This window comes from Amborella trichopoda, chromosome 4 (assembly GCF_054954075.1).
Source record: "Amborella trichopoda isolate Santa Cruz 75 chromosome 4, AtrichopodaSantaCruz75HAP2 v2.0, whole genome shotgun sequence".
NCBI lineage: Eukaryota > Viridiplantae > Streptophyta > Magnoliopsida > Amborellales > Amborellaceae > Amborella > Amborella trichopoda.
Window position 1 is genome coordinate 51,086,773 of NC_142339.1, and position 21,673 is coordinate 51,108,445.

At 37.6% G+C, this 21,673-nt stretch overlaps 1 protein-coding gene and 1 long non-coding RNA gene across 25 annotated transcripts in view; both read left to right on the forward strand.

Moving 5' to 3' along the window:
* SWEETIE (HEAT repeat-containing protein) overlaps window positions 1–21,673 on the forward strand; it is an 82,611-nt gene that overhangs the window by 54,348 nt on the left and 6,590 nt on the right. For 18 of the 24 annotated variants that reach the window (XM_088865543.1, XM_088865544.1, XM_088865551.1 and 15 more), the window contains 15 exons: window positions 1,793–1,949; window positions 8,139–8,288; window positions 8,575–8,624; window positions 8,744–8,843; window positions 8,936–8,992; window positions 10,279–10,346; window positions 16,165–16,258; window positions 17,391–17,587; window positions 18,630–18,780; window positions 18,926–18,994; window positions 20,109–20,165; window positions 20,395–20,481; window positions 20,575–20,703; window positions 20,873–21,076; window positions 21,161–21,625. In XM_088865543.1, the coding sequence (XP_088721669.1) occupies window positions 1,793–1,949; window positions 8,139–8,288; window positions 8,575–8,624; window positions 8,744–8,843; window positions 8,936–8,992; window positions 10,279–10,346; window positions 16,165–16,258; window positions 17,391–17,587; window positions 18,630–18,780; window positions 18,926–18,994; window positions 20,109–20,165; window positions 20,395–20,481; window positions 20,575–20,703; window positions 20,873–21,076; window positions 21,161–21,625 (2,035 nt within the window). Of the gene's footprint in view, window positions 1–1,072; window positions 1,336–1,792; window positions 1,950–8,138; window positions 8,289–8,574; window positions 8,625–8,743; window positions 8,844–8,935; window positions 8,993–10,278; window positions 10,347–16,164; window positions 16,259–17,390; window positions 17,588–18,629; window positions 18,781–18,925; window positions 18,995–20,108; window positions 20,166–20,394; window positions 20,482–20,574; window positions 20,704–20,872; window positions 21,077–21,160; window positions 21,626–21,673 lie in introns of those variants that run through there. The other 6 variants (XM_088865564.1, XM_088865565.1, XM_088865562.1 and 3 more) reach the window with 3 other exon arrangements.
* On the forward strand, window positions 13,886–14,608 carry LOC148782568 (uncharacterized). Its single transcript, XR_016054716.1, has 3 exons — window positions 13,886–14,035; window positions 14,123–14,304; window positions 14,502–14,608. It is a non-coding gene; the product is annotated as an uncharacterized LOC148782568 (long non-coding RNA).

Sequence of the window (21,673 nt, forward strand, 5' to 3'; positions counted from 1 at the left end):
GTGGGGTCATCCCTTGATGGGGTCGGAGTTGTGCTTAGGGTGGTTGGCCAAAGACTGTATATGACCCCTGTGTGCAGTGGTTAGCTGGAGAGAAGGGCGAAATCCCCATCATTACCATCGTACGGCATGTACACTAGATAGTCGTCCAAGAAGTAGGCCTCTGGGTGAGGGTGTGTCTTGTACATGTGCCGAAGAGATGTCTCCCTGCAACACCGGACTGTGTTGGAAGGACCCATGAGGTATTGTGCTAGAATGGGGCTTGGACTTGTCTTCAGGGAGGAACCTGTAATCCATAGGCTAGAATCGTGTCTCTTTCATTTATTGGCTGACTTTGATAGTCGAAGCATGAACCTTTGCGAAAGGTTGTGGATAATGGGAACTGTTGGATCAGTTTGAGAAGATGATAGTGAGATGTGGTTTCTAGATATTTTATTTCAGTGAAAATTTATTTTTAAATAAACAAAAATGAATTTTCTGGATTTATTTAATTCAGCGAGAAAGAAAAATATCTACTGGTTTTGTAAAATTTATTTTATTAATCTAAAATTCCATTTAAGGTGTGGGGCCCATTAGAACTTTGGGCCCACAACATGTGAGCCCATTAGGTGGGGGTGTGGGGCCCACATTGCCCACCATGTGTGGGATGCCCCACGTATTTCCTCTTTCTTTTTTAGTGTGGCTTGTGATGGAAGTTATGTAGTTGATTTAAAATTGAAAGGAAGGTTTTATGAAATGAGGATTGATTGTTTTGAAATAGGAAGGTGTAGCAATTGATTGAAATAGGTAAATACATAATATTTTTTCTACACAAATATTTGATGGAATAGAATTATGGAAATTGAGAGATAATGATTCTAGCTCATTTATTTAATCATGATGGCTGATCTAAAGAATGAAGGGCTAAGATCTCTTCACCCCACAAGTCTCCATGATCTACAGTCAAGATTAAGTCTCATAATCATGGCTAAACCCTAGACCCTAAAACCCTAGCCTCCTCTCTATGAATATTCTTTATGGGTGTTTACTCTACACACTTGTAGACAAGGTTGACCTCTCTCTCTCCCATTGGCAGGTACACCCCACTCTCTCTCTCTAGTTAGGGGTTTGAGTAAGTTTTGAGCCTTGAGTAAACCCTAACGGGCACGCCCTAGGCTTAGAGATTGAGCATATGATTGTTTGTGCTTTGAGTTGCTTCCATCCCTTATCATGCTCTCCGGAGGTTTTGCTTAGCCTTCTCGAATTATGAGACAAGGTTAAGACCAAGATCCCATGTGCCATTGGCGGAGGAGACACGGTGTGGGGTGTACGAAGTCCTTAGGGATAACTTGAGGCAAGGTATTTGGTATTCTAATTGCTCCATGTTTCTTGATTCTTCATGTATTGTATTTTTGTTTGATTGTAAAGAATTGCAATGAGATGCAAGAGAAGATCCTAAATTGTATTGGGGTTTATTTTATGAATAAAGTTGTAATTTTGGACACCTATAAGTGTTCTAGCCGATATGAATTAAAGAATGACAAGAAAAATTTTAATTGTATATGCTTGGCTAGATCACATTGTCCATCTTTCATGTATAGCAACTAGAGTGCCACATATATACTGTCGTGTGTAATTGGTCCTATAATACAGTGTTACAATTGAAACTAATATTGTTCGCAGAAGTTACTTTATTATGCATAATTTAAAATCAGAAAGGGTGTTTTCTATTTTTGCCATTGAATATACATATTTTAGGATTATAATTGTGTAGCATTATTTGAAGGATACTGTCTTTGGCAACTTTTACATGCAGTGCAGGAGGAATGGCACTATCTACTTTGGTTCCTGCAACTGTGAACTCAATTTCATTGCTGGCTAAAAGCTCAAATGCTTTCCTTCAAGCTTGGTCTTTGCATGGTCTTCTTCTCACTGTTGAAGCTGCCGGCTTGTCATATGTGTCTCATGTGCAGGTATTCAAGGAATATTTTAACTTCAGCGTTACACAGGAGTATCCCATTTCCAAAGTTCATTTATTTTTTGGTTTTATTTATAAGTTTGGTGGTTTCTTGAGATAGTATTTCTGTGGTGATGTCTAGTTGCTCTACTATTGATTATGTTGTGCTTTGCCATCGATTCTTCTTAGAACATGGTTTTTGTTATCTATCTTATGTATTCTAGTGTCCTAGGAGCAACACATTTTGCACATTGATATTTTACAAAAGCTAAAATAAATCATCATCATCCGAACCTTATCCAAATTATTTGGGATCTACAAAAACTAATAAATAATGGTAAATGTTTATATAATATTGCAACCTTATACTATAGAAGTAAGTGCACCCCAAAAATCCAATAGAAAAGAGTATTCCAAAGTTGGAGGACCTTCTAATTCATCATCATAACTTCTATTTGTATGGATATTACGAGAAAAAAGAATTTCAAGTCCAAAAAATATTTCATCTTATAACAAGTTATCTAGACCATCTTTTTTCATGATTTTCAGTTTTTATAGATCTACTTGATCTTTACCATTTTTGGAATCTTCAATTTTATGACTAAGGTTTTTCAAACCATCACAATGTTTCTGACAATAAAACTACATCGCCAGGCAAAATTTAGAAGTGTGCTTTAATTCTACAGTATATGGAGGCAAACTTATGTGAACCTCACCTATACATAATATCAATAATTAAGTTCATCGTATGACTTATCATAGATTGAGTACTTCAGATATCATGGATGAATGCTTGATCAGCATAAATCTAATCCCAGCAACTTATGGTGGATGAATGCGTGTTCAGTATAAATCTAATCCCAGCAACTCATCTAAGTATACACAACAATGTTGAAGCTGTTTTATGTTGGGGTTTGTAGCCTTTAAAGCCCTTGAGAGTATGTAAACAAAATATTATAGTGGATTTTACACTTCAGCAGGAGCATAGGCATTTCACTTGACCTATGATCGGGTGGTTTATGGCCCAGCTCATGTCCAAAACCCTTACCCCTAGGCATAGCCAATACTATTTAGAGTTTATTGTGGGTCATCCCTTGTTGAGGTCTGAGAGTGAGAGTTCATAGAAACCAAATTACATAAACTAGCACTTGAACTATGTCAAAAATACAACACAATACAACTCAAAACTTGTACAACAGACCTCAAATTGACATAACTTAAAATCACAGCAACATGACTATAATTATAGTAAACAAAAATCTTCTTATGCATTAAAAAATAGGAGGATATGACTCAACTTGGGTCCTTTGTTCATCGACAAATCCAACTATACATACAGATCATCAAACTAGACAAGTATGAGGTGCATTTAAAAATTCTGCATCTTTGAAATTCACAAGGCAAAATTGTATATCAATTGACTTTATAGAACTCAAGAAAACATGATCTCCAATATTACAACACACATATGTTAAAGTGAATAACGCAACATGTTCATGGGAAGCCGATTGGAGCACTCGGGTGCCCGATCTACGGCCTTGGGTCTAAGCTATGTGCCATAGAGTGCTATGCATTGGCATTACTCAAAATTCGGCCAAATTGATCATATCAAAGGTGGGAAGCCAAACATTTATTGATAGACACTTGAAACATGGAAGGATTTGCAGAGATCAAATGATCAAAAGGCAAGTGGAACTTGTGGAAGAAAACATGACACACAAATCACAAATTGGTTCAATGAGTTAATAAAACATGCCATACAAATTTGGTATAATCTCCTCTTATGGAAACAACAATTTGATCCATCAAAATCATGATTTAATTGACTGATTTGAATGCGAAAATAATTGGAGAAATGTTAGTCAATTATTCTCAAAAATCTCAAGGAAAAGCCCATGGAAACTAGATCAATTTTTGCATGGATGATGCGTTCAACTATTTGGATCAAAGCATTTTGACTTGCTCTTAAGGGGGGGACTGTAATACACATACTAAGACTATGGTTCTACTGTTTATTGGCCAGACGGGTCAATCATGAGCTCCTGCACTTAATTATGGGTCATGGGTCTTGTTGGGTTAAAGACACTAGAAATATTGTTTTTAACTAAAAATGTCCTCTTATTATTTTTGGGTATTTTTCCAGATTGTTAAAATATTTTAATTTGAATTGGAAACCCTTATAGTGGTAATGTTGAATCCTAATTTGACTGGGACTCTCTAGTGCCCTTGAGGCCTATATAAAGGAGAGGGACCAGGGGTGGAGAAGGGAGAGGGGGTCACCCCCTCATTCTCTACACATCTCTCGGACCTCTCTCTCTCCTCCACACCACCTTCTCTCCTCTCATTTCTCTCTCTAGCTCCCCTCGCCTCTCTAACAGGTGGTATGCCACCCCCCATAAGTGTTGGGGTGGCATGCACCTACCTAGAGAGGTAGAGGGCTCCCAACTCTATTTTTGGTTTTAGGGGAGTTGCCATCTTGGCAATGCCCCAAATGAAATAGGGTTCTTCGTGAAACCCTGATCATGACCCTAGCTCTCTTAACCCCTCCCCCCCCCCCTCCCCACCCCAAAAGAGAAATTTTTTTTTTGATAAGGGTTTCCTAAAGGTGCTTCCTAGTTCAAATTGGTGGATTTAACAAGTTCTAGGATAGAGTGCACCATTGATCAGGTGATCGGGTGTGGGGTGTGCTAAGCTTTAAGGGGGTAACCCTAAACAAAAGTCAGTAAGTCTTCCCTTAGTTATTTATTTTTATTTTCAATTCCTCGTCTTATTTTAATTCTTAAAATTGTAAGTTTGTATTCGATACGAATAAAGTTTATTTGGTAGTAAGTTACTAAGATTCTAGATTGTAGTAATGATGAGAGATTAGTGCTGCTAAGCATAAAAATGAACAAAAAAGTATTACATAAATTTGCTCAAACCCTTAAGCAAGTTGATGATCAACAATCATAAATTTGTTGAAGATTGGATGATCATCCTTGTGTATTTGGTCAAAATTGGCCATGTTTTTTGCCACTAGAATTTATGGGTTACTGTTTTGTTGACAATATGAAACTTATGTTTTTTTTTTTTGGTAATGTTAACCTTAAATTAAGTTAGTAAGAAGAGTACAAGAGACCTAGATAATCCACAAGGACGGATGCTCTAGGGAAGTGAGTAAACAACCAAAATGAGGAATCCAAAAGCCTTCTTTTTGGAGGTTACAGTATATAAACATCAACCAAGAAAAAGAAACTGATACAAAAAAGCCTAAAAAAGAAACAACGAAGCTACTAAAATCTGCCGCTTCTTTAGCTAGGGCATCTGCTTCTTGGTTGCCTTCCCTCCAGGTATGCATCCATGAGACGTCCATATCCTTGCATAGGTAATGAATCTGATCAAAGATATGCGCAAGGGACTAGGGTGGGGATGAAGAAGGGATTTTTTGGGCCCACAAGATGGTATTATGCGAGTCTCCCTCAATTGAGATAGAGTTCAGGCAGAGTGGTTGGAGGAGCTTGAGTCCTTCTAGGAGAGCCAATGCCTCGGCTTCCATAGAATTGGTGTGGGCGATGTGAATGGAAGTGGAAGTCACCGTAGTGCCAAGATGGTCTCTAATGATGGCTCCCACTCCAGATGGTCCTAGATTACCGAGGGAACACCCGTCGAAGTTTAGGTTAAGTCGACCCTATGGTGGGGGGAGGGAGGGGGGGGTCCATAGGGAACCTCAGGCGGGGTGTTTGGGATTATGCCTAAGGACTGTGCTCCAGTCTTGGAAGAAAGCTGAGGTGGGGACTCCTGTGAAGCGGTGATGATTGGTTGCCCAGAAAACAACCATGGATTTGAGCTTGGTGAGGATTTTAATCCATGGGGAGTATTCGCCCCGGAAGATTCTACTGTTTCGCTCAAACCATAGAGCCCATATAGTGGCTGCCACCATTGATTTCCAAAGTAAAATCCCTGATTGAGGCCAAGGGAGGGCTGGATGGATGAGACGACGGACGAAACATGCTCAGGTGTAACCCATTGGATACTCAAAAGATTGAGAATTCCCCCCAGAGGTTGTAGGCGAAGGGGCAGTGCAAGAACAGATGGTCATTTGTTTCCTCTGCTGCGAAACACAAGACACATCGATTTGGAATAGGTACGCCTCTGCGTTGTAATTGATCGATTGTAAGCACCCTTTGGGAAAGGGCTTGGCCCATGAAAATCTTAATTTTGGGAGGAGCGAAGGAGTCCCAAGCCTGTGAAACAGAAGAAGAAGGAGCTCCTGGTACGGTTATGACCTGAGATAGGCTTTGGTAGAAAGAGGAAAGTAAGAAGTTCGTGGAGCCCATTGGGGGCCAAATAATACGATCTGGACCTGAGTCTGCTATAAAGATGGCTTGGAGCTTGGCCGCTAGTTCGGTGAAGTGGATAACTTCCAGTTCGTTAAGATCCCTTCTGAAAGCAAGGTTCCAAGATGGCAAAGACCCTGCCAGAATCATCTCATCTGCTACAGTAGCCCCCTATCTGCAAGCGAGAGTGCAAAGATCTGGGAACCTGTCCCTGAGTGGAGTATGGGCAAGCCATCGGTCCTGTCAGAAAAGGATGCGGCTCCCCTCTCTAGGGTGGAACCTAATTCGAGTTTGGATGAAACTTGTGTTCAACAACATTTCCATTCCTAAACCCTTGGAAAGCCATCTCTTTGATCTTCTTCTGCTCCTGCATTGTAGTCAACTGTAGTTGATAGTCTTTCCACCACGAAAGGCTCTTGTGATACCAAAAACAGTTTCATAGGTATAGTGCATGTAATTACGGACCAGTGTTGTTTGAACATGATAGGATTGGCCAGTTCGAGTTGGGAAGCAGTATACCAGACCATGATCGGCTGGTCCATTGAACCGCTCATGGATGGGTTGATCTTTTTTTTAATAAAAACGGATTTCTAGGTTTTTTATTTGCCTCGATCTCCCTCTCTCTCTCTCTCTCTCTCTCTCTCTCTATCTATCTATCTATCTATCTCTCAGTATACACTAGAAAACCATAACATTAGCATAAATTTCGTGCAACTTCTCCAATCAAAATCTGCCCACAAAATCTGAAGTATTCTACCCCCAGGTAACTGCATGTGATTTATTATTAGTTTTTTTCATTTTGGATTTTAAAATAGCAAAAGACTTTGAAAATATTTTCTGTTTTTTTTTTTTAATGTTCCTCTTTTGTGCATCTATTTGAATTTTTGGTTTTTATTATGTAAAATAATTTCAAAACCCGAAAATGGAGAAAACTAAATATATGTTTGTGCTTTTTTTTTTTTTGTATTTTTAGTTTTGATTTTTCAAGGGCTTTTACAAATGGTAAAATCTCAACGTGCAAAAAAATATTTATTTATTTATTGATTTTTGCATTTTCAGTTTCTAGGGGCTTTTACAATTTTTATTTTGTAAAAGCACTTAAAAACCAAAAATGAAAAACATGAAAATTTTCTTGTGTATATTTTGTTTTTATCAGTATTATTTTTTAAGATGCGTTTACAATTTTCACTCGTTTTAGTTTTTTCCTTGTTTTGCCATCATTTTTTAATATTTTAAATTAGTGCATTTGTCTGACCGGTGAACTGGTCTAAACCGATAGGTCTGACTACACTAGTGCCTTCACCGGTTCGGTCACCAATCCGGTCCTGAAAACATTGTTATTGTGTCTCAACACAAGCACGAAGAGTTGATCCAAGCAAGTCCTTGGTAAACACACACAGTTTTAAAACCATGTTGTATAGGATGCAAACTTCTATACTTTTGGTAGGATCTGGAAATTCTTTATCATTTTTATATTTAGTCGTGCTTTATTACGGTCCACGACTTTTAGATTTCCTAATTTTTGCTTGAGCTCCATTGTTGGCAGTATTCTGCCCTTTGTTTGCCTCAATAATTACATTTATTTGTGGAACTTAGCTTACAGGTTCTCCGTCAGGCATGATTCCTCGTGTCTTATTGAAAGTTTAATATTAATACGAATCTTCAAAAATATTAATACGAAAGACAGCCCTTTCTAGTAGTCTATTTTATGAACCCTATGCTTGGAAAACTTCAAAGACGTAGAGCATGTTTAATATGTACAAAATGTATTGTTTGTGGGCCTGGCTTCAAGTACTTCAATTTTGCTTGTGCAAGGACTATTGAATATCAGTGTATCTCTTAAATTATGTCTAGTTTTGTGTGCATTGATGTGGTTGGGCCTTGTGCAGCCACTGCTCCTCCTGGCTATGGAGATTCTTTTAACTGAGGAGAATGGATGGGTGGACCTTCGGCAGGGCATAGGAAGGCTAATTAATGCTATTGTAGCAGTCCTTGGTCCTGAACTTGCCCCTGGAAGCACTTTCTTTTCTCGTTGCAAGGTTTGACTGTTTGCTTGTTTCATGTGTATTGTTATAAAATACTTGTAGTTGCACTTAGTATCTAATCCCTTTAGAAATACACGGTATCAGCAAACATTGTCCCTCCTTTCTTGCCTTATTTTCTGGCATTGCTACCAATAAAAGATGCATTGCTATTAATTTGAGTCCAGAATACCCATTTTTTCTGATTTCAGTAAATAAAAATAGTGTTAATTGTGATTTAGGAATTTGGCTGAGACTGCACTATCTTATAAGATTCTTACATGATAATTTGCAACTAATGCAGTCTGTGGTTTCAGAGATAAGTTCTGGACAAGAAACATCAACGTTGTTTGAGTACGTAACATAACTTTCCTCTTCTATGTCAGTCTGTTGGCTTAATAGCATTAATTAAATGCTCATATTCTGGATTATTTTTATCTTGATGACTTATATGTACCTCACGCATGTGACAGGTCGGTTAGGTTCACACAACAACTTGTTCTTTTTGCTCCTCAGGCTCTTTCAGTCCATTCTCATGTTCAAACTCTTCGTTCAACCCTCCCATCTAAACAGGTATGTCACAAATACATGAATGATCTTTTCTAATTATACTGTCCATTCATATATAAGCCTTTAATTTCTCAATTTGTTATGGCTCTGAACAGCCAGCCCTTCGGCAACTTGCTGTATCGACTCTTCGGCATCTCATTGAAAAGGATCCGGTAGGGCATTATTTAATGCAATTTTATATTTTTCAATAGTACTTATGTCGTCTTACTGGTAATTTGAATGTGGTCTTACTGGTAATAAAGACTAAATTCAAATGGAATTTACTTGTCTGTTGGATCTACTTATTCTTTGGTACTTTCCCAATGTCATCTTTAAGCTTTTTGTTTAATATGTTTTCTAACACCTGGTTGGTTGTTGTTTAATTCCCCATGTAATGTGATTGTAACCCCTCTGGCATGTTCATTTTATCAGAAATTCTACAACTAGTTTACAGTATCTTGTCTGAGACCGTTTTCTTGGTCCTCCTTTACTTGGAGTTGACCAAACATGTTGATACTTGATACAAACCGCCCAGTTGCATGGGCAGTAGGGAGTCAAATGTTTTGAAGTAGCAGTTTTTTTTTTTTTTTGAAGTGGGAATTGCAAATTTGCCTAGGTTTAAGTCATATGTTATAATCCAGGACTTTGTGCTATGCATGCATATGCCCTCATTAAAGGTAATTAAAATATCACTTCTCATTCTCTGTACCTTACTGTCACATGTTTTGAAATTCTGTTGTGTTTACAATTTCCACTATAGCAATTTGCGCTCATATCTGACCTCTTACTACTGATTTCTATGTGACTAGGTGATTATGAATATGTTATCGTTTAACCTTTTCTCTGAAAAATGTGAGTTGATGTTGTGTTCATATCCTAAATTCCTAATAATAATTCCATGTATTGGCTAGGAAAAAGTTTTGGAGCGTTCATGTTTAGGTGCGGTTTCCATCCAAAATCCATCTTAAAGAAAATTTGGAAGTCGGTGATTTTGACCACCAAGATAATGAATCTGAAAAAAAATAGTGGAATTTAAAAAAAAAAAAAAAAGACTATTTTAGAAGAATTAAAATTAAGAATCCCAAAATCTTCCAAGAGAAAAAGTTCAGAATTTTTCTATTTTAAAATTTTAGTTTTTTTTTTTTCCTGATTTATTATTGTTGTGGTCGAGACTATCGACTTGTTAAAATTTTAGATCTGAAATCCATTTCTAATGGATTTTGGAAGGAGATTGTACATGAATGAGGTGAGTTGGCCAATGCACCAAACCTCATCGTTGAAGCTTGATTTTTGTGAATTTAGCTTACAGGTATATTTGCAAGGTTAATTCTTTTGTTAGATTTTAATGTACTTTCGCTTGTGCTAAAGATTGAAGTTCTATTCTTGTCTACAAGAAAATAACTAACTTTATTTCGTCAAACCTACTTTTGAACCACATACTAATTGTCCTTTGTGATAGGTTTCCATTGTTGATGAGGGAATAGAAGAAAACCTATTCAGCATGCTCGATGAAGAAACAGATTCAGAGTATGCCTCGTACTCATTTTTTAATCATTTCCGCATTAGAATTTGCAGATATGTTGTTCATTGTTCATAGTGGTAGACTTGTATCGCTTGCATAATGAATTGTTTTAATGGTATCGAAATGATGACTCAATCTTGGTAATGGGGTTTTGTAACTGAAGCAATCTAGTGGCAGGAAGAATTTGAGTTGTTTGTGGAACTTCTGTAGGTAATAAATCTTAATGTTTGTAGTGAAAGTTGGAAAGGATTACAAGGAAATGGAGCTCCTCTCTAGTCTTGGATAATTGGAGGTTCTATGAAGAGAATAATAATGGAAAGTGGAAGTTATGTGAAGAGAATAATAATGCTTTTACTTAGGGGATGATGTCATTAATAGTTAGTCCAATACCCTCACCACCCTACCCAATGTAACCAATGCTAAAGCATCCATGAACACCATTACCCCCTTGTTACACCCAAACCCTTGTTCCCATCTCCAATTTCACTATTGTCCACTATTACCAAATCCTATTCCAATAACTATCATCACTCTGCTTTGTTACTGAAATCATGAAGAATGTGACTACTGTCATTGATGTTGTGGTCTTGTGGCCTTTAAAGACCGTGGGAGCATGTATATAAGAATTATAGTGGATTAAACACCTCAGTGGGAGTGTGTGTGTTAGTTGACTAACGTAGGGTTAGACAATCAATGGCCTTGGTCATGTCCTAAACCCTTAGCTCTAGGCATATTACACTATAGAAAAAGGTTTTCAGATGGTCATTCCTTATTGAGGTCAGAGAGATGTCTAGGGATGGTCTGTAGGCCAGGAAAACTCCGTGATCTCATATGTACATATGTAGGCCTGTGAGAGGGAGGGTTAAATCCTCAACAAAATTATGCACGGCAACTACACATGACAGCTGCATTACTAGGAAGCAACCCTAAAAAGATACATGTATATGTGTATAGAGAGAGTCCCCCTTGCATTATAGTAATATGTACATATGACTTGCTTTTAAAGGGGGGAACCTGTAATCGACATTCCGAGACTGTGGTTCCACTATTTATGGCTAACTTTGACGAGCCAATCATGAGCCCTACATGAGATTGTGGGTCATAAGTCTCATTAGGATGGTTTGAGAAGATAGTCAAGGATCACCGTTACTCGGTCTGGTGGAGTGCCCTGACAGTCACTTTTCTTGATCCATTGGTACCAGTCCACTTCTAAATATTTTTGTTTTACAGTGTAATAATTGTTTATGTGAATTTTATAAATTTTTTCAGATTTTCAAAGTTAGTTTCAGATGTAAAAATCCTTGGAAAGGGTGTTTATGAAATTCTGAAACTGTGGAGGGGTGTAGTCGAGCACATTTGGATCCAGCCCACATATGTGCCACACCCATGGGTGGGGCATGGACCTCATGGGGCCCACACCTTACACATGAGGTGGCTTGCCACCCTCCTCTCTCCTTTAGTTTTATTTTTTTAAAAAAAGTTCTTTATGGTTGGTTAGGAAATTTTTTTAAAACGATTATTTTCTTATTTTGAGGGAATTAGTTTTCAAAAATGTCTTTGACCAAATTTTTTATGTTTTGAATTCCTACAATCTTGTGAAAGATATGGGAGTTCTAGAAAATTAGATTTAGATTGGTTTTAGTCTAATATGACTAGAAGCGGATATGGGTCTAATAATCAGGGGATAAGATTTCTTGAATTCCTCCCTAAATTATGACGGCTGATTCATGGGATGGATGGCTTAGATTTAATCCTCTCACCTCACAGACATCCTAAAATCCTATTGGTCATGATGAGTTACAATTTTGGATAGGCATACGTAGGGCCTTTGAGGCCTGTAAGAGGGGGGGGGACCCCGATTTCCATACACTATTTTTCTAGCCTCTCTTTCTCTCTCTCTCTCTCTCTATATATATATATATATATATATATATCCACACCCTACTCTCTCTCTTCTCTCTCTAGGTGGCTCGCCACCCTCCATAAGGCTGTAGGAGGCTGTAGGGGTGGCACGCACCACCCTATAGATAGAAATGGGACACACACAGCCCTAGTAAGTTAGGAGAGGTGCTACACAAGGGTCTAGAAATTTGTGTTTATGCTCGCTAAAACCCAAGTTCTGTGAGGTATTCCTTGGGTAGCTTATTGGCTCAGAAAATTCAGCGAGGCCAATAAGATCAGTGTGCGCCGTAAAATCCTAAAAGTATTAAAAAGAAAACCTTAAAATCCGTAAAAAACTTAGAAATCCTAAAAGAAATCCTTAAATTAAAATTAAAATATTCATCCTTTGAAATTAAGCAAACATTTAAAATAAAATAATTTTATTCTGCATACCAATAAAACTGAAGGGGAAGTTCTATAAGATCGCTGTAAGATCAACAATGCTTTATGGGATGGAATGTTGGGCAGTCAAGAAACAACAAATCTATAGAATGAGTGTAGCTGAGATGAGGATGTTGAGATGGATGAGTGACCAGGCAAAAAAAGATAGAGTTCGAATTGAACATATATGAGAGAACTTATGCTTGAATTCAATAAGCAATAAGATAGGGAAAGTAGACTTGGTGGTCTGCCCATATGCGGCATCGACCTAAAACAGCACCGGTTAGGAGGGACGATTTAGTTTAAATGGAAGGCTCTAAAACTGCAAGGAGAAAGCTCGAAAGGACATGGAAGGATGTAATGAGAAGAGATATGGTGACTTATAGTTCGACTGTGGGTATGGCTCGCGATAGAGTGGAGCGGTGGAACAATATTGGTGTAGCGGACCCCAAATACTTGGGATAAGGCTCGAATGATGATGATGATGATGAGTTTTGTTTTGCATCAATTTCGCTTTTAAAACTCTAACCAAAACTCTCTTTCTTCCTTGATCTTTAAACCCTAATCTTACGGTCTACTCACGTTGTTCACTCATCTTCTTCTGACCCATTTCACCGAATCTACTTCATGTCAACTTTTGTTAACCCATCTCTTGCCCTAACTCATTCCAAACGAACTTGATGGTACCAAGTTCCTGGTTTGAAAGTCAAATTGTCCGCTTACTCAAGAACATGATCTTTTGGGACACCTTGATAGACCATTTCCTATCCCATTGGAATTTTTACTTCGTGAAGAAGAATGAGAATGGTGACAGCAAGATAGTGGCAGTTTTGAATCTTGGCTGTCCCATGGATTAAGAGTGGTTAAACTTTGGTTGCATGCATCACCTCTACACTTTCACAGGAATTGTTGCTTTAATTGGCTGCCATAGAATTATGGGAGCTTTTACACAAGTCCTACTCTCAAGCTTCCAATGCACGACTTTATCAATTGGAGGTCGATCTTCAAAATAGCAAGCATAACTTGTCCTCCATCACTGAGTACCTAACAAGTCCAAGTTTCTGCAAAACCAGTGGGTGGTATAGGAAATCCTCTGTTCTAACACAATAAGATAATGCAAACATTAGTTCGACTTGGACCAGAATACAATATGTTCATCATTTTGATAACCATGCGTGTTCCCCAACTCTTCTTTGATGAACTCTGGCCTTTATTACTTCAGTATGAATCACTGTTTATCATCCAAATCACATCTCAAGGAGGATATGCCGGCAGACACTCATGAAGTATCGAATACGTCATCAGGAAATATTCGTGGCAGAGGCCATGAAAGAAAGCTGGTCATGGACTTTTGCCTCTCCTTCTTCAACAGGTTCTCAGCCTACTTAGAGTGGTCTTGTGATTTGCCAACTGTGTAGCAGCATTTGATAATACATTAAATGCTTTATCTTTGGGACAGGCGCTTCAGCTTCTCCAAGATAGGAAGGGCTTCATCCGCCATCCATGGACAGCATGAAGCCCTAACTGCTGCTATGTCTCAGCTCAATGTGCACGCTTTTGATAATGATTCTTGGATCCTGGATTCACGCACAGCAAGCCATTCCAAATAAGCTCTCTATTTTTCCCCTTATCGAGGAAAAGGTACGCTAGTTACTGGTGATAGTAAGATCCACTTTATCACACAGTTAGGAGCTACATCGATTTCCAGTCCTCGCTCCCTGCATCTATGTAACACTTTACTCGTGCCTCATATCAAATGTAATTTGATTTCTGTGCCACAACTAGCTGATCAGTCACATGGTTGTGTTGCTTTTTCTGTGTCATCTGTTTTCATGAAGGATCTTCACACGAACAGGATATATGTTGAAGGGAAGAAATGTACGGATCTTTACATAGTGGATGAAGCTTGAAATTCCTCGAAGGTGTCAATGTCCGTTTTTATGTGTATGTCTCCAATACTAGTGCTGCTGATTTGTGGCATTGCTGCTTGGGTCATTGTCATTTTGGTTTGCCTCACAATCTATATGTAAATGGACTATTGCTGTTCTTGTAGAAGTCCACAATTAAAGTCTCTCTGTGTCCTTGCTGTCAAGTATGTAAAAGTCATGGCTCTCATTACTTAGTCATAATAAAAGAGCTTCATACCTCTTTGAATTAGAAAACTGATGTTTTGGAGCCATCCTCTAGGAGTTCTTTGTCAATTTCACTTTTTTGCTACTTTTATTGATGACCACAGTTGTTTTATGTGGATATTTTTTTCATAAGTCTAAACCTGAAGTCTGTAATTTCGTTTGCTAAAAGCTTATGTTGAAACCTATTTTTCTTCAAAAATCATTCATCTCCAAAGTGATGGTGGGGATGAAACACTTCCAACGCCTTTACTAGATTTCTCCTCGATAATGGGATAACATGCTAAAAGTCTTACCCACACACACCTGCACAAAATGGTATCGCTGAACAAAGGACGGGAATATGATCAAAATTGCCCTCTCCATGATGCATTAGAGTGGATTGAGAGTAAACCTTTGGACCAAGGTGTTTCATACAGCTGTTTTTCTTGATTAACAGGCTGCCATTCAATGCACTTTTTCTTTTTCTTTTATTGCTTTTTGGTTTTTTAAGGGGGGCGGTGGTGGGAGGGCATACTCCACTGTTTTATGCTAGATTAAGTCCATCATGATTATTCATGTTTAGGAAATTTTTGATGCATATGCTATGTCCATATTGGAAATCTGTATGCCATAAATTTGAACCAAAAGCTGAAATTTGGAGGCTTGTAGGTATGACGAGTACTATAAAAATTGCATATGTTTGAGCCCTAGAACCAAGAGGATACATATGTTCCGGCATGTTTATTTGAGTGGCCTCCCAGGTGATGAACCAATGGTTCCAGTAAAGATCCAATTACCAATAGCTTTTGCCCATATCTCGATACTCATCAACAACAAAAGCCACTTATCAGTTATCACCTATCAATGCTTGCCAGCTTTGATACTTCCACCTTCTACTTCTGCTTCTATTGATATCACATCACCACCATCTTCTTCAGACATTGCAGCGGCAACTCCTTCAGCTGAACCTTCTTGTGATGAAGTGTGATCCACACATATAAGACACCTCCTTAAATAAAATGGGTGAATTGAGTCATTTTCCCTTGACTATCAGGTTCTTCTCTCCATAGTACATCATGTAGAACCCAAACACTATCTCCAGGCTTGTAAATGTCACCAGACTTACTATTGGTCAGAAAAGTTATCATCATTATCGTCAGATAACGGATTCGTGGAAATTTTTGGCGAAGTTTTACATTGGCGGCCTACCTTAAACAACCCACCCCTTTTGCCCGGGCTTGGTCGGAAAAGTACATAGTCAAAAATATTTTCTAGTTTCAATTGGAAATGCATTTTTTGTCCTAAATATCTAGCTATGAGATGGATGTTATGAGGTGGCTAAATAATATTTTATATGCAGCGCTCACAAAATGGAATTATAATATTGTAGGATCGGAAATTTGGTGTGCTCAACAATTATACGACTGCTCTATGCGTCATGCCCTATGCGTCCCTACCGTTGGATAGAAATATGTCGTAATGTGGTAAGGCTTTTTGTCCTCTCCAAGAAATTATAATGCATAATCTAGCAATGTAGCACCAAATATTGAGTGACACTCTCTAGGCTTCTCATATGTGATTTCTTTACAAGTTTTGTGCTGCTTAGTTTTCTCTGTGATGTTTCAAGTAACTGGAACATCATCCATAGACCATGTCGTTCTCATTTAAGGGTTTAAACTTCTTTTGTTTCTTCTTTTTCCCAGTACTTGAAAGTATTTTTTGGACCGCATATTATTTTAACATCTTGCCTCTTCCCCGCTGACAAGAAGCAAATCTAGCACCAAAGCACAAGACCACACTGCTGTTTTCCTTCATTGAAGACTATTTGTTTTATCTCCTTCTTAGCTTTACTTTGGCTGCCCGAAATCCTTTTGCAGTTGACAACATCCATATCATTCCAATTGTTTGTAATCCGACGCTCTTTGGACTGTACTTAATGTGTATTCAGAAATTGTTCCACCTATTTTATCTACATGTGGACAATCTATTTATTGCTTGCAATTTAAGCTTGTGAATTAGATGGTTTGTATCTCATACTCGGCTCTTATTAATTCAGAATAAGTGAAACCTTATATTCGATGGAAAAGGATAGTAAATGTGTAGCTATCACATTTAGCACATTTTGGTGGGCTTATTTGTGACCCATTTGGTATCATACTTGTTAATTTTTCTGCAGTCCTGATTACGTGCATATTGTCTACAGTAACTTCACGTTGCATTGGTGTCTTAGCTTAGGAGCATAGTATTTAATGTTTTAGATGTGTTGCTTCCTTGGCATTCTAAATCTCTGGAATAAGAAAATGAGTGCTTTTTCTATAATCTCACTTACATCCAACAAACGAGATTTTGCATATGTAGTTATATTGTGGGCCATCCAGTTCCCTATAATCTTTTTTTTTTTTAATTGCTTAGTCCTTATGCTTGATGATCTTGCTATATCATTCATTTGGAATTTTTACTCTCTTCGTCTTCCTCCAATTTTTTTAGCTGATATCACTGTAAAATGAAACATCACTATTCTAACTCATGGACTGCCCACTAATAATTTTTAAGCAACCCATGCTTTGTCTCCATTTCAGTAGGAGTTCCAAATCTAATGTACTAAGTATAATGCAGGTTCTTACAACATCTGCAAAGCGGACTACTGCTCAAACTGTAAACATAAATTCTGATAGTGATTCCAAAATGTATTATGGAGAAGATGATGAAGATATGATTACTAGCTCTAGAAATGGACATGTGCCAGATTCAAGCAAAGCAAATTTGAAAAATGACATGCATCTGCGTTATCGAACCCGTGTTTTCGCTGCAGAGTATGTGAATATGTTTTTCACTACAATTCATTATCCTTGTTTGCAGATTGTACTTCCATTTGTAATGTTTTTCTTTTGCCTGATATTTGTTTTTTCATCTAGTTTTTGTTATCTGTTTCACCCAAGCCACACGTAATAAGCATAACTTTTATATCTTGTTGACTGGGTTCCAAGTGCCCACAAGGTTGGCAGATCAATTGATGGGCTCAGACTTGGAGCATTGCCCCTTCTGTATATTCATTCTTCTTGCTTAAGTTAGAGCTCCCAACCTTAGATTTTTATTTAAATGTTTCTCTTACGAACCATACATAAAGCAAGGATTTCAGCTTTAGTTCCCAAGAAGAACATGATGCTAACTAGTGCCTGCCTTGAGCCATAATCTGATCAATGGAGTTAACTATTGGCATACACTTTCTCCAAAGAAAAGGTATGCTTGAATCTTGTCCTACCAAAAAAAAAGCTAACTCTGGTTCTTGCATCTTATGATGAGTAATGGACAAGAGTAAACCTATTTATCATTGTGATGCATGCCGGATACATGTTTTTTATTATCATGTGAAGCTTAGGTGGTGGAATCTCAGTATAGGTTCATCTACCAAGCCAATTAAATCTGTAATAAGGTTGTCACACCTTCCATGAAGGGATACATCAGCTTAAGGGAGGAAAACAGAACTTGTGTCCGTATTGTATACAATAATATTGAATGTCTACGAGTAGTTGGGAAATATTTCTTCGGATACTCAGTAATTGATGTCAGTGATCATTACGGAACTGGCATTCATGTTGTGCTTGTGGATCCCATGAAATCTTTGTTGTTCGGTTGCTGGTTTGTATTATATACCTTTTTGTTTTAGAAAGAAATCATCCATTAAGTTAGTTGTTAATTATATCAATCAAAGATACTTTAGAGAACTCTTGGTTGTTGGTTGTTTTATGCACTTTCCTTTTTGGTTAAGAACTTTTATTGGTTTTGTTTGTTGGATAGTTTGGTGTCTTGTGATGTCTTTATTACTTTCTCTGACAGAACTTATCTTCTATGCAGGTGCTTGAATCATCTTCCTCTTGCAGTTGGAGCAGATCCTGCACATTTTGACCTCTCTTTGGCAAGAGCTCGTCTGCTTGATGATGGGGGTGCAACCACCAATTATTGGCTAGTATTGCACATCCAGGAGCTAGTAGCACTTGCTTATCAGGTACAATATGTAGTCATAAAATTTAATTTCTTAAGTTAACTGTTTCTCAAAAAAAAAAAAAAATTGTTTCTTTCTCTTTATTTTTTGATGTCTACATTCAAGTTCTCTAGTCTTACAAGTATCTTGAAATGTCTCTTTTGTACAGATAAGCACCAGCCAGTTGGAGAACATGCAACCATTAGGAGTTACACTTTTAAGTACCATTATGGAGAAGGTACACTTTACTAGTTGGTGGCCTGATGTTACTGTTTCTCGTAGTGTTATCTGTTTGAACCTTCCTAATATGAAGGTTACAAATAGTAGAGGCATGTTATTGTGTCTTCAATGAGTGGAAGTGGAAGTTCTCAATTGTTTCAATAATTTGAGGTTTCTGCATTTTTTTTTAATTAAGTAGTATTTCTTAGCTTTTGTGATAACTAGAAATTCCTCCCACTTGTCCTTATGTATAATATAAGATGAAGCAAGTGAGGCTTTTTCTTTTTAGTTTACTCCAGTTAATAATCTTTCAAAATTTTGCTAGATTTACATAATACCACCATCTGTCTATCTTGCATCACACTTCTTCCACTCCACTGCAAATATTTCTTAGGGATTTCTGATGAGAATAGATCCTACTGGTATATTTTCACAATCACTTGCATCACTTCCTCCAAATAGATTCATTGCATATAGACAGGGAAAACCTAATTCATCTTAAACTGCGTTACCTACTGTGGTATTATTCATGCTTGTTCTCCCTTTGATATTTTCTCTAGAATAAAAATTTCGCAATCTATTTTATGTATTATATAGTTGTCTTGGATCCCTGAGCATTTGGAGCATTGTGCGTTTCAAATTTATTTGTTGTTCATAATATTATTATTGACATGATAATTAAACTGTAAAAGGAATTGGGATTTAGGTATTTGTTTACATACATCCCTGGGCATGAAGAACTAATTAGTCTCAAACATCTGGCTTTTATATGTGAAGTTGTTGCTTGGTGATGTAAAAGGTTTGCTATTCCTTTTAAAAACCATTGTGAACTGGCCAGATAGGAGGAGAGTTAAGCCACAACCTCGTGGGAGAACTGCTAATATTCCTGAAGGACCAATTTTGGGCAGAATATTAGGATTTCTTGTGAAAGTCTCTTGCTTTGTATGTTTTAATGATATATTATTTGTTTTACATACTCTAGTCAAATAATATCTTTAGTGAAATAGTTGATTGATATTCATTGTGGTGATATTCATCTTAGCATTACTGACATCCCTATATTTGTAACATGGGACGTTGTTGTTCCATTCTGAAATTGATTATTCAATTTGACTTTAATTTTTTCTTGTCAGTTTGAGAGTGCGCCAGATCCAGAGCTTCCCGGACACCTTCTGATGGAACAATATCAGGTGTGCCTCAGGTTTACCTATCAAATTTCCCTTTCAACTGTAATGTAATCAAATTGCAGTACACAAATCATACTGTTATGTTAAATTGTGTTTTGGAGCTGCTAAGATCATGTTGTGTTGGATTATATGCCTAGAGAACACTGTTTTCCATGTTCAAGAATTTATCTCTTGGACTATAAGTCCAATTAACCATTTAATTTTATTAAGATATGTTCCCTTCGAAATGTAGGCTCAGCTTGTTTCTGCTGTTAGAACTGCCCTGGATGTATCTGTCGGCCCTGTTCTTCTAGAATCAGGCCTGCAGCTAGCCACAAAGGTAGAAAATTGGACTTTTTATTTTTGAGTTTCAAGAGTTTATTTAGAAGTTGTGTTATTCAGTTTGCAATAATTTTTGTACTTAAAATCCCAGATTCTAACAAGCAACATCACCAGTGGGGATCGGGTTGCAGTTCAACGATTATACTCGTTGATCTCAAGGCCTTTGGATGACTTTAAAGATCTCTACTATCCATCATTCGCTGAATGGGTTGTTTGCAAGGTCTGAATTGTCTGTAACTCCTATCACCATGTTATCATTTATTGTAGTTTTTTTGTATTTTATGGTAGGTTTTTTGTCCCATCGTTGTTGCAGTATGCCCTTGCTTATCAACTGTGCATACAAATGTATGATGAATTTGAGGTAAAAATGGTTGATAATATCTTTTCAGATAAAGATACGGCTTCTTGCAGCCCATGCTTCTGTCAAATGTTACACTTATAACTACTTGAGAACGGAGCCTTACAAGCTTCCTGATGAATATGCTCTATTGCTACCACTTTTCTCAAAGAGGTCAAGCATTCTTGGAAAATACTGGATGCAGATACTTAAGGACTATAGCTTCATTCTCTTTGGTTTCCAGTCTGAAAGTAATGTAAGTTTCTATATCTGTTAATGATACCAAAAATTATGACAGGATTATTCCCCTATAACTTGTTGTGTATTTTTTTCTTTCCAGTACAAGCCATTTCTAGATGGTATTGAATCTCCATTGGTTTCATCAATGGTGCGACCATGTCTAAATGAAGCCTGGCCGGTAGTTCTACAAGCAGTTACTTTGGATTGTGCTCCTATGCAATCTGAACGTGATGGATATCCCGATTCTGGTGCAGAGCATTCATTTGACAAGAATGCTGATATATCTGGATACAACAAATTCAGATTAGACAGCCTGGAATTTAATTTCCTCTGGGGCTTTGCATTACTTACACTATTTCTGGGCCAACAACGAAGAGAGGAGAAAAAAGTTCTGCGGTTTATTAATTCCAGTAAATTTGTCAGTGGAGATCTATTAGCTGAAGAGCTGAACCGTTTTAGAGAGAAACTATTTGAAGTTGCCTTGATTGCTGTAAAATCTCTTTCGACTAATTTGTTTTATGATAAGCAAATGCTTTCGTTGGACCTCTGCACTGAGCTCTTGCAGGTGCTTTAATTCTTCCCTTTGTGCATGTTTCCTGATTTGGTAGGAAGG